The 12,361-nt window shown below is 38.1% G+C and overlaps 1 protein-coding gene across 1 annotated transcript in view; it reads left to right on the forward strand.

The window, feature by feature from the left end:
- Positions 1 to 12,361, forward strand: part of LOC119778585 (ras-specific guanine nucleotide-releasing factor 2-like) — a 56,533-nt gene that overhangs the window by 15,975 nt on the left and 28,197 nt on the right. The window contains exons 6-12 of the mRNA XM_038277898.1: positions 1,788 to 1,951; positions 5,097 to 5,163; positions 7,624 to 7,760; positions 7,872 to 7,954; positions 10,526 to 10,774; positions 10,944 to 11,036; positions 11,120 to 11,628. Of these exons, the coding sequence (XP_038133826.1) occupies positions 1,788 to 1,951; positions 5,097 to 5,163; positions 7,624 to 7,760; positions 7,872 to 7,954; positions 10,526 to 10,774; positions 10,944 to 11,036; positions 11,120 to 11,628 (1,302 nt within the window). The remainder of the gene's footprint in view (positions 1 to 1,787; positions 1,952 to 5,096; positions 5,164 to 7,623; positions 7,761 to 7,871; positions 7,955 to 10,525; positions 10,775 to 10,943; positions 11,037 to 11,119; positions 11,629 to 12,361) is intronic.

A 12,361-nucleotide genomic window follows, 5' to 3' on the forward strand; every position in this document is an offset into this window, starting at 1 on the left:
GCACCGGCGCGCGGTTTCAGGAAATCCTATACACTACTGTTTATGCTCTAAAAACATTCTAAATGACTTCGTTTCGAGTAAATTCTGGATGCTACCCACTCAGGAAACTTGGAATACATTGGACGACCAGTATGGAGGAATATTGACACGTTTTTTGTGGACTTTTATGGACCTTTCTGTCTCGGGCGCCATAGACCTCCATTATTTGAATGTCAGCAGACAGCAAGAAGCCTCCCAGATCTCCAGATGCATTTGAGATATCAAAAAAGTACTCCAGAGTGTTGTTCAGCATGGGGGTGAGTAGAAAATGAAGGCTAATCATGTTTTGGGTGTACTATTCCTTTAAGGCTGATTTAAGCTCAAAAACCAACAAGGCTAACTGGTCGCAGTGAACACAGATATGCCCCGCCCCCTCCGCAACAAACTCTGCTGCACCTCTCCAAAGTTGTAGGTGACCGCAGACAGTGCCGCAGACAGGAGGCCTCTGATTGGTCAATTCTAAATCCGCTCTACACTATGCGTATTTCCTGTTTGTTACCTTTTTCTTAAAATATGTTAATTTTGTCTTGAATGGAGGAGGTAAGTGAGATACTTTGCCAATGGAGTAAGAAAATTTTCATTTAAAATAGCAAAAAGCAACTGCAATGGCTTGTTACAAGTGCATATTATCTAATTATCTTATTTTAAGAGTAAAAATCTAATCCCATTGGCAAATCATCTTATTTACCAGCTAAAATTAAGGGTTGGTGTTGGTGTTCCTATTGAACCTTGGTGTTCTTATTCATGTGTTCATCTTTAGTAGAATTGACTGATGTAACAGTGTCTTCCTAGGCCTGCCTAAAAAGGTGTATCAGAGAGCTCCAGAAAGCTGCTGCCTGCATCCTCACTAAAACCAAGGATGTGGAACACATCAGCTCAGTTCTAAAGCCATTATACTTTCTCTCATTGTCTCAGACAATATGAATCACTGAAGACAAATAAAATAAAGATAACGCAGCATAGATAACGACATAAAAGTAGTTGAAACATAAAAAAACAGGTTTCCAGCTGCTTCTTGAAATAATGAATCCTCAAGAGAGCACAAAGATTAATGTTCTTAAAGATACTTTGGCTGTTAATGTAATTTTTTTGTAACCCAAAATAAATTTTCACAGTTCATGTTTTCGAATTTTGATTTTCAAATATATTTTTTGCTAATTCACTATTCAGAGGTCTTTATTTCACACTGAGTTTCACTTTTCACTTTAAGCCGGAGAGCAATAGAAATGCAAAGTAATATGAAAAAAACCCTGAGAAGATAGCAAATATTCTTTCTTCCCCAAAATAGGCCTCTTTTGCTTAAAATATGTTCCTAAGTTTAATTTCTGAAATGAAAATAAAAAAATATATATATATGATATTTTAGATTTCTTATTAAAAAAATGTGTTCTTAGCCTGCAAATATGGAGAAGAATTCTCTCCTTACTGTTACAGCTGTCAAGGCAAGATAAAATGGACGCCTGAATAATCATCTCTTAAACAGCTTATGACACCAAAGTTAGAAGCTTATAGATAATAGTTAGCTGAAAGACGGAGCTTTTGATTAATCCTTGAGAATGACAGTATAGTGACATCGCAGAATAAAAAATGATGCCAGCAACCGTGTTGCATCCATCCCCACTGCAATTAGCTGTTTTTTGTTTTTTTTTGTGCAGCACTTTTGTGATTTTGTCGTGCTACTAAAATATGCTGTGTAAACAAACTTTCCTTGGCCTCGGTTCTATATAACTTTCCTCTTCTATGAACAGGGTCTCTGATCCAGCTGCCGTCCAGTAGCGAACGGGGCATGCTCAGCAAGGTACGCCTGGGCTCCCTTTCACTGAGGAAGGAGGGAGAGAGGCAGTGTTTCCTGTTCACCAAACACTTCCTCATCTGCACTCGAACCTCTGGAGGGAAGCTTCACTTGCTGAAGGTACATAATAGAATTTGTCAAACTTCATCACTTTAATGTAGAATCCAAGCTCGGACAGGTAGTCTGTGATACCGGGCATTTGCCCGGTGGGCTGCTCCTATTTCAGCGTGTGAGGGCTGGTCCTTCATAAATCATACCCGCCCCAACACTTACTGTCTGGTCGCAGCACCTACCTCTGGCAGTAAATAACTGAAGGAGCTCAAGAAGTAATACAATGTTAACTCCCTAGATGATGCATGCAGTATATATAACCCTTCCGTGTCATGCACATCCTTGTGACGGTTGGCATATGGTGTAATTTTCTATTTCTTCAAACTGTCAAATCCTTGCAACAAAGTAAATAATAATACAACTACTGTAAAATGCTTTCTTTTAACCAAACTAAGGTGTTCCGCTTATATTTGGCGAATTTATGTTCAAATATTTTGCAAAAATATGTGGCGGTGCATGATGGGTTTGCATCTGTTTACATTATTCCAATTCATTGCCCACATGACACCTAGACTTACAGTGAACGCTAACACACTGCTGAAAAGTGGGCCGGCGTAGATAGGGTTGGGAATTGAAAAGATTTTCACGATTCCGATTCCCTTTTCGATTCTATTAAATGATTCGATTCTTTATCGATTCTTTTTTCGATTCCAATTTGGGGGAAAAAGGAGAACAAACAGTTTGATTATCAGCATCAACTTTGTTTACTTAACTATTGCACAATCTTACAAACTCAACAAGATCAAGATGTCCACAGGAAATGTGAAACTGGAGTAACATCTGTGTTTAAATGAAAAATAAATATACAAGAACAAACTTAATAACCAACAATGTCTAATAACAAATGATGGGATAATAACCTATTTTAAATAACAAAAAATACTAATTATAAAAGAGTAGTAGGGAAAATTAACAGTTATTTTGCAGAAAGATGAGCATATCTGCTTTTTCTGGAAGGATACAGGATCTTTCAGGGCTTATGGTGTCTCCAGCCGTGGAGAACACCCTCTCAGATGGGGTGGAGGAAGCCTGCACACAGAGGTAGTTTTCAGCCAGTCAGATAGCAAGGGCAGCGTATCTTGCTTGTTCCACCACCACAGTGTGGCGCTATCCCTGCAGGGGATGGAGGGCAAGCTTTTATAGAGCTGGATTTCCTGATCTACCCTCTGGGCTAAGGAAAGACGGGGCTTTGATTCACAAAGTGACCGCAGCTCGTTGTCTTCCTCCTCGAATAGTTCTTCCAACTTGCGTAACTTGCGTAACTTACGTAACTTACGTAAAAAACGTGACGTAAGTCGTGCTCCCCAGAGCCGGCGCTCTAGGCTCTGGTGCTGCGGGAATCGAAAAAAGAATCGTTCAGTGAGCTGCCAAACGATGCCATGGAATCGGAAAATACGGAACCGGTTCTTAACAGGAACCGGTTTTCGATTCCCATCCCTAGGCGTAGATGGAAAAATGCTAGGGGCCTAATATCGTTCCCAGTCCGAGCCTAGTAGAATTCACCCACATTTCAGCTTTACAATAAAAAAAAAACAAATATAATTTTTCTTGAAAGCAAAAAAAAAAAAAGTTAGCGGTTAGCGCACACGACCCATGTACGGAGGCCTTAGTCCTCGACGCAGCCGACCCGGGTTTGAATCCGCCCTGTGGTCCTTTGCCTCATGTCTCTCCCCCTCTCTCACACCTCCTTTCCTGTCAGCCCACTGTTGGAAAAAAAAAAAAAAAAAGAGCACTTTAATTGGTTTTAAATGATTTACTATAAGATTGGATTGGGGTATACAGAAGTATCAAGACACAAAGCACAGATATTTCTTCACTTAAGTAGACATTTTGGCTTTCTATGCTTTACTGCAGTAATTATTTGTTAAGACAAATTTTCTACTACTTAAATTTTTTTGCAATCATCTCCACTTTCTACTCCTTACACTTTAAAATTAAGCTCATTAGTTTTGTTGTATTTGAGTGCATTTTCTTTATGGCCTGTTGGTATTTCAAAAAAAGCAATCGAGATTATTGGTTTTAGCCAGACAATTCAATTCTTTGTGTTGTTGGACCAAGTTGTTTTTGGTCTGAACACACCGAGTCTGACTTTCCATCCCATCTTACAGAAAATCATGAGCCCATTGAGAGTTTATAGGGATCAACACCTGACAGGATTTTCTGTCAAGGGGCTGCGTAGCTCTAACTGAGATAGACCCCAGGACTATTTAAGTCGGACTAAACAGAAATTCAATGTGTTTGCAAGGTAACACACATCTGCTCTGGGGAAAATACAAAATAAAATCTGTCAATCGCAGAGGAAGACAGTCAGCTTTGCCGTTCGCATATGTAGCAGTAAAACTTCACAGGTCTCTGTGAGAATCACCTCTCACTGCCTCAGTCAGCATATAAACCATCCCACAGATTTTATTGCTGTGTTTACCTTTTCTTTAAACATAGTTCCCATAATATTTTTAACGTATACAACTTCTCTATCCTTTTTAGTTTAAGAGATGCTGCACAGACTCATTAAGTGTGGCTTCTTTAATAACGTTTCATAATCTCAAATGTAGGAAATAGTTTTGATTTGTATGGCAGAGAGACTGAAGTAAAAAGAAAATCTGCACAGATCAGCTCGCCTTGCGTAGTCTGAGCATTTCTATACACACTAAGTGTGACATGGAAAAAAAAGTTGTGTGCAACCGTTGTGACCTGGGCTTTAACCAGGTGGACTGAATACACAGACTTGTAGAGGGGAGGGGAGTTTGCAGGAAAACCTGGTATTCCAGAGAATAACGTTGTTAAACTTCCCCTCCTCCCCTCCCCAGACAGCAGATATTCTGATAATGTCCATTTATCTTCCAAGCTTAAATGTACTAACATTTGCAAAACTATCATTTAATTAGAAAGAAGAAGAAATGTTAATTCCATTATTGTCCCACAATGGGAAAATTCACTCTCTGCATTATGACACAAAACATGCATTCTGGCAGAGTCAGACAGCACTCTATACGGGCCAATGGCTAATGGCTCTCTTAAAGTAAGTAAAGTATAAAGACTTTTGAGGTAGTGGCAGGAAAAGCTTTCAGTGTTTCTACTTGTTACTATGGAAGAAAAATAAAGAGCTTTGCTTAATTGTTTCTCTCTAAAACACATATGTTTTTTCCCTTAACAGCAGGGAGGAACGCTGTCCCTTATTGAGTGCACTCTGATTGAGGAACTGGATGCCAGCGATGAAGACTGTGAGTATCCCACTGCCATTTTTACTTGTTTCTAAAATTCAGTTCAATTCATTTTATTCATACAGTGGCTCATGGCAACTTACGGCGGAGTATTAGGGCCAGGCTAGAGATTTATTTAATTTGAGAATAAAGTCATAACATTACTAGAATAAAGTCATAACATTACAAGAATAAAGTCATCATACAACAACCTGTTTCAGAAAGAAAGCTTTGAGCTCCGACGACCATATGACAGCTGACCAGCTCCACCAATCAGCAACCTGAGTCCACTGTGACCTTCTGCCCAATTTGATGCTGCTGCTAAAAGATTTCCTTATTGGTCAAACCAGAGCCAAAGTCTAACTTAACATGATGCTTGAAATTCATTATTTCAGGAAAGAAAGTGCTTCTTGTAGGAGTTGTCATAAAATACAACTTGTTTCTCGTAATTTTATGACTATTCTCGTAGTTTTACGATTTTATTATCACAAGGTTATGACCTTATTCTTGTAATTTTACAACTTTATTCTCATAATTTTACAACTTTATTCTCATAATGTTACGACTTTAGTCTCATAAGGTTATGACCTTATTCTCATAATTTTACGACTTTATTCTTGTAATTTTACGACTTTATTCTCGTAATTTTACGACTTTATTTTCATCATTTTACCACTTTATTCTCAGAATTTTACGACTTTATTTTCATCATTTTACAACTTTATTCTCATAATTTTAAAACTTTATTCTCATAATGTTACGACTTTATTCTCATAATGTTACGACTTTATTCTCATAAGGTTATGACTTTATTCTTGTAATTTTACGACTTTATTCTTGTAATGTTATGACTTTATTCTTGTAATGTTACGACTTTATTCTCGTAAGGTTATGAATTTATTCTTGTAATTTTACAACTTTATTCTTGTAATGTTACGACTTTATTCTGGTAATGTTATGACTTTATTCTCATAATTTTACGACTTTATTCTCATAATTTTACAACTTTATTCTCATAAGGTTATGACTTTATTCTTGTAATTTTACGACTTTATTCTTGTAATGTTATGACTTTATTCTTGTAATGTTACGACTTTATTCTCGTAAGGTTATGAATTTATTCTTGTAATTTTACAACTTTATTCTTGTAATGTTACGACTTTATTCTGGTAATGTTATGACTTTATTCTCATAATTTTACGACTTTATTCTCATAATTTTACAACTTTATTCTCATAATGTTACGACTTTAGTCTCATAAGGTTATGACCTTATTCTCATAATTTTACGACTTTATTCTTGTAATTTTACGACTTTATTCTCGTAATTTTACGACTTTATTTTCATCATTTTACCACTTTATTCTCAGAATTTTACGACTTTATTTTCATCATTTTACAACTTTATTCTCATAATTTTAAAACTTTATTCTCATAATGTTACGACTTTATTCTCATAATGTTACGACTTTATTCTCATAAGGTTATGACTTTATTCTTGTAATTTTACGACTTTATTCTTGTAATGTTATGACTTTATTCTTGTAATGTTACGACTTTATTCTCGTAAGGTTATGAATTTATTCTTGTAATTTTACAACTTTATTCTTGTAATGTTACGACTTTATTCTGGTAATGTTATGACTTTATTCTCATAATTTTACGACTTTATTCTCATAATTTTACAACTTTATTCTCATAATGTTACGGCTTTATTCTCATAAGGTTAGGACTTTATTCTCGTAATTTTACGACTTTAGTCTTGTAATGTTACGACGTTATTCTTGTAATGTTATGTCTTTATTCTTTTAATGTTACGACTTTATTCTCGTACTTTTAGGACTTTATTCTAGTAATTTTATGACTTTATTCATATAATGTAGCTCAGTCTATGTAAGAAATGATTAAGCAAGTGGGCTCTGATCTAGTTAGAGCACATCCAGTTAGTCACTGAAGAAGCTGAGACCATAGCTATCTCTAGGAGAGAAACAGGACTAATCACTGAAAAATAGGCCAACTCTAGTTATGAGGTGTTAATGGCTCACACTGTGTCTGGTCCTGCTGGAGGTGTCTTCCTGTTTAAAGGGAGTTTTTCCTCTCCACTGTCGCTACAAGCATGCTTAGTGTGAGGGATTGCCTTCAAGTCAATGTCGTGATGCAACAAACTATTTTTCCTTAGATAGAAAACCTTGAATCAATTTGACTGTATTATCTGGTGAACTGTAAAGTGCCTTGAGATGATATGTGTTGTAAATTGGCGCTAAAGAAATAAATTGAACTGAATGGCCGGAGCCCAGCTGATATTTCCCTTAAGAACAGCTTCAGTTTTTTGCCAAGAGAACTTTGAAGGGACGATGTGTTACAATAAGAAATAAAAAACCTTTTAATCTGGGAAGTAAATTTGTACTGTTGGGATTGTTTTGACATGTTTCAGTAAATGCAGCAAATGAAACAGAATAAACTTTTCCTGTTGGATTTTCAGACAACGCCGCTGGTCAAGGCTTCAGTCACCTGGAGTTTAAAATTGTGGTGGAGCCTCCTGATGGTCAGAGCTTCTCTGTGGTTCTTCTGGCTCCTTCCCGTCAGGAGAAAGCTGCATGGACCAGCGACATCAGCCAGGTACCCGAGGGACTATTTGTTACCGTGACAACCTTTAGCCAGCCTTCTGTAAGAAATTCTCATCCTTGGCTTTGTTGTATATATTGTTGTATATATTTTTTTTCTCTTCAGTGCATTGATAACATTCGCTGTAACGGCCTGATGACCAGCGTGTTTGAGGAAAACTCTAAAGTTTCTGTGCCGCACATGATCAAGTAAGAAAATTATCTCATTGTAAACATCCTTAAAGGAGAAGGCTATAGGTTTAACACCTTCCAGCCATCTACTAGTCTATACTCTCATTCCAAGCTTTGTTTGTATTGTTTGCCAGTTGCTTACCAGGTCAACCAATTAGGTAACATTGAACCTAACTTACCAGAAGAAAAATCTGCAACCTCTGTCTGCCCTCGAAACCATCTGTTCTTCATAGGTGCATGTTCACATTATGTGATTATACAGAAAAGGACAGAAAAAACCCCTTTGACCATGATGAAATAAAGTTATATACAACTAGTGTCAGTCTTTGTAGTGTTTATATCAGGCTTCCCCAAAGTCGGTCCTGGAGGGTCACTGTCCTGCAGGTTTAAGAGGTTTCCCTGCTCCAGCACAGCTGATTCACATTGATAGTTGATTAACAGGGTTTTGCTGAACTGCAATCATCGGAATCAGCTGTGCTAAAGCAGAGAAACCGCTAAAACCTGCAGGATAGCGGCCCTCAATAACCGACTTTGGGGATGCCTGGTTGATATAGTCCTTTTAGAGCCTAGATAGAATTTTTGCACTAGCCGCATTGAGCAGATATAAACAGACTTGGCGCCATCTTCTGGCAGAACTACAGAACTATCAGAAAGCCACATGAAAAACAATTTAGGCCAGAGGTCACGGATTAGCAGGGAAAAATAACTTTGCTTATATTTGATAAACATGGTGCTGCACTGGTGAGACAAAAGAGCGAAACAAAAAGCACACTTACTACGCCCTGGTTGCCTTCCATGTTGCTCTCCATTGTTTACTTTCCTGATTTCTGACATCATCAACTCTAACCCAGCATGATAGCATCATCAGACAAGTAGCATAGGGGGGACAGAGGCCACGCAGCTCATCAGCTGGGTTCACCGAACCCCGCTTCTTTTGCTAATGTGAAGGTAGCCAAATGCAGATTGTTAAAAGGTCGACCCATGTTTGAAAATCCTTGATAACCCGCTAATTTCGGTGGGAAAGAGGCATTACAAATGCAAACACGGAAACGGTATCAAGATTAGAACTAATCAATCTATTTATAAAATTTTTTGTTTGTAGACTGTAGAGGCTAAGGTTAGCATTGCTATCCCAGGCATCGGTAAGGAGTTTACTCACACGTCTATTAATTCAGCAGCTCATCTGAACGCCTCGGCAGCTTTAGCTTCCTCTGCAGTTCAACGCTCAGACTGTTTCACTCTGATCCCTCCTGGAATTAAATATTTTTTATCACACTGGGTTTTGCACTTTTCGTCATTATTTGCTGGGAGATGCTAACAGGCTTAGCCACTGTAGGCTACTTTCTTGTTTACCCCCCTGAACACATACGCAGTATCGTACCTCCTTTGTTATTGTATGCATAGGGCTTTATTTATTAACAAACTAAAGTAAATAAAAGCTTAAAACACAAGAGCAACAACTAATACACCAGAGGGTACTCTTTCAGAAAAAAAAAAAAACTTTATAGAACTGTCATAGAAATTGTCATATAACATGACTATGCACCTTGAAGTCAGCACCAATGTTTGAAAGATTAACCAGTGTTCATCCTTATTTTAATTATATATGATCTGATGCTGCAATTCAATAACATGCACATGCTTAGGATATTTCTCCTTCTCAAAATAAGCTGAAATTAATCTTTTTGGATAGATCTAAGATTGTAAGATTGAGCCTTAATGAAACTGATGTTTTGCACTGCAAAAATGATCTTGGAATAAGTTAAAATTTCTTGAATATAGTGTATTTACCCTGAATTTGAGTAGGTAAATAAGATGATCTGCCTATGGAATGAGTATTTTTATTCTTGAAATAAGATAATTAGATAATATGCACATAAAATAGGAAAATGTAATTATTTTTTCTTATTTAAAATGTAAATAGTCTTGTTCCATTGGCAAAGACTCTCTCTTACCTCCTCAGTTCAAGACAAAATGCACATATTTTAAGAAGAAATTAGTTATTTAGATTAAAATTTTTTCCAGTGTGTCCAAAGTAAGGAAAAAGAAAACAAAGGCTATAATTTATGTCTTGTTTAACCAGCTACAGATCAAAGAAGAGAACAGCATCAGTTAATAAACCCACATCTCCAACACGTTAATGTGGGTAACTGTAAGGGAATAAAGGTTTCAGTGGAACTTTAAATGCGGATGGAAGTCTGGAATAAAGGTTTAGTTTTCTCCAGTTTTGTATAAAAAGGTGTGACAGAAAGAAAATATAAGTAGGGAAAGTCTATATATGTAGAAAAAATCACCATGTATTAATTTTTACGCTTCTAGCTGTTATAATTCTATTCCTTCATCAAAGTAAAGCTCAATATTTTAACATTGATTCTTATTAGTTTGTGAGTGCATATGATCTAAATATCTTATTTTAAGTGTAAACATACTCATTCCATTGGTATTCCATTGGCCAAATTAATGGTAAATACTCTTAATTTAAGAAATTTTTACTTATTTCTAGATCGTTTTTCCAGTGAAAGTCCAGTAGATTGTTTTTACTTTTCTTCTTTTTGGAATTTATGTCTAACACAATGTTTTTCTTCGAAGGTCTGACGCCAGGCTGCACAAGGATGATGTCGATATTTGCTTCAGCAAGACTCTCAACTCCTGCAAAGTCCCTCAGATCAGATACGCCAGCGTGGAGCGGCTGCTGGAGCGCCTGACGGACCTGCGCTTCCTCTCCATCGACTTCCTTAACACCTTCCTCCACACCTACCGGATCTTCACCACTGCCGCCGTCGTCATCGACAAGCTGGCCGACATCTACAAGAAGCCCTTCACGTCCATCCCTGTGAGGTACGGCTCATGTCCGCAGTCGGTCCGCCCCATTGCTTCAGACTTTACCCTGATCATCCATCCTAGTGTTTCTACCCTCTTCACGCCCAACTGTCCATTCTTCATTCACTCCATCTTCTCTTGTCTCCATCTTCACCTCCCCCTATCATCTTCCTCTCATTTCTATCAGGATCGAGCAGCATTCATACGACCGTCTGTCCATCATGTCCCTCTGTCCTGACTACAGTCTCAAGATCACTCAGCTGGCTTTGGACCAGTCTAAGTACATACCATCAGTCAGACCTGAGGGGGATCTGTTAATCCTCATCACAGCTTTAGACTAACTGAGATAATTAATTTTTTTAGGTCTTTGGAGCTCTTCTTCGCCACCAATCAGGGCGCCTGGGGAACGGACCCTTTGAACGGCAAATCCCCAAGACTGTGTCGCAAGTTCTCCTCTCCTCCTCCCATATCCATCCCCTCCCGCACCTCCTCTCCGGTGCACTGCCGCAAGCTGTCCCTCAGCTCCCCCGTCAGCGTGAAAGTCGGAGCCTTGGACCTGTCCACGACGCCCTCCTCATCCGCAGCCAACTCTCCCACTTCCAGCCACTGTCCCTCCATCTCCTCTCCTCCCCCTGGATCCTCCAGGTTGCCTTTTGGCTTCTCCTCTCCTCCACCCACCGCCACGCGCTCTCCCAGCCTCCCACAGGCCTCTGGGGTGTCCTCGCCGCCTCCCATCTCCACAAAAGCCCCTCTGGACCTCAGCCGGGGTCCCAGCTCCCCAGAGCTGAGCCCGGCTGCGGCGGAGGACGTCAGCGGAGAGCTGCCTCGCCTCGACGCCTTCTGTGGGAAGCTGAGGCGCAGCATCCGCAGGGGTAAGCAGCTACAGATCAGAGAAGGATTGTTCTTAGCTGAAAACAGCATCAGTTAATAAACCCACACCTCCAACACCTCCATGTGGGTAACTGTTAGGGAATAAAGGTTTCAGTAGAACTTTTCACTGCAAAAATGATCTAGAAATAGGTAAAAATGTCTTAAATTAAGTTAATTTAGTCTTAAATGAGTAGGTAAATAAGATCGTTTGTCAATGGAATGAGTATTTTTACTCATAGAATAAGATAATTAGATAATATGCACTTGGAATAAGACAAGGCAATTGTTTTTTCTTATTTTAAATGTAAATTATCTCCCTTCATTGGCTCACTTCTTGAAGAAAAAATGCACTTATTTTAAGGGGAAAAAATGACTTATTTGGATTTACATTTTTTGCAGTGTAGATGTTGATGGGAGATGGGTCTGGAATTAATGTTTAGTTTTGTACAGTTCTGTTCAATAAGGTTTTGTATATAACTTGTCCTGTTCCATTGGCAAAGTCTCTCTCTATTTTAAGAAAAAAATGACTGATTTAGATATCTTTTTTTTTTGTTTTTTTTTGCTTCGTTTGTAGAAAAAATCATGCACCGGAAAAATTATCTAGAAATAAGTAAACATTTGTTAAATTAAGTGTATTTACCCTTAATTTGAGGAAGTAAATCAGAAAGTTTGCCAATGGAATGAGTATTTTATTTTTAAGATAATTAGATAAAATGCACTTGAACTAAGACAATA

The sequence above is a fragment of the Cyprinodon tularosa genome, unplaced genomic scaffold, assembly GCF_016077235.1.
Source record: "Cyprinodon tularosa strain WSP-4 unplaced genomic scaffold, ASM1607723v1 ctg1351, whole genome shotgun sequence".
NCBI lineage: Eukaryota > Metazoa > Chordata > Actinopteri > Cyprinodontiformes > Cyprinodontidae > Cyprinodon > Cyprinodon tularosa.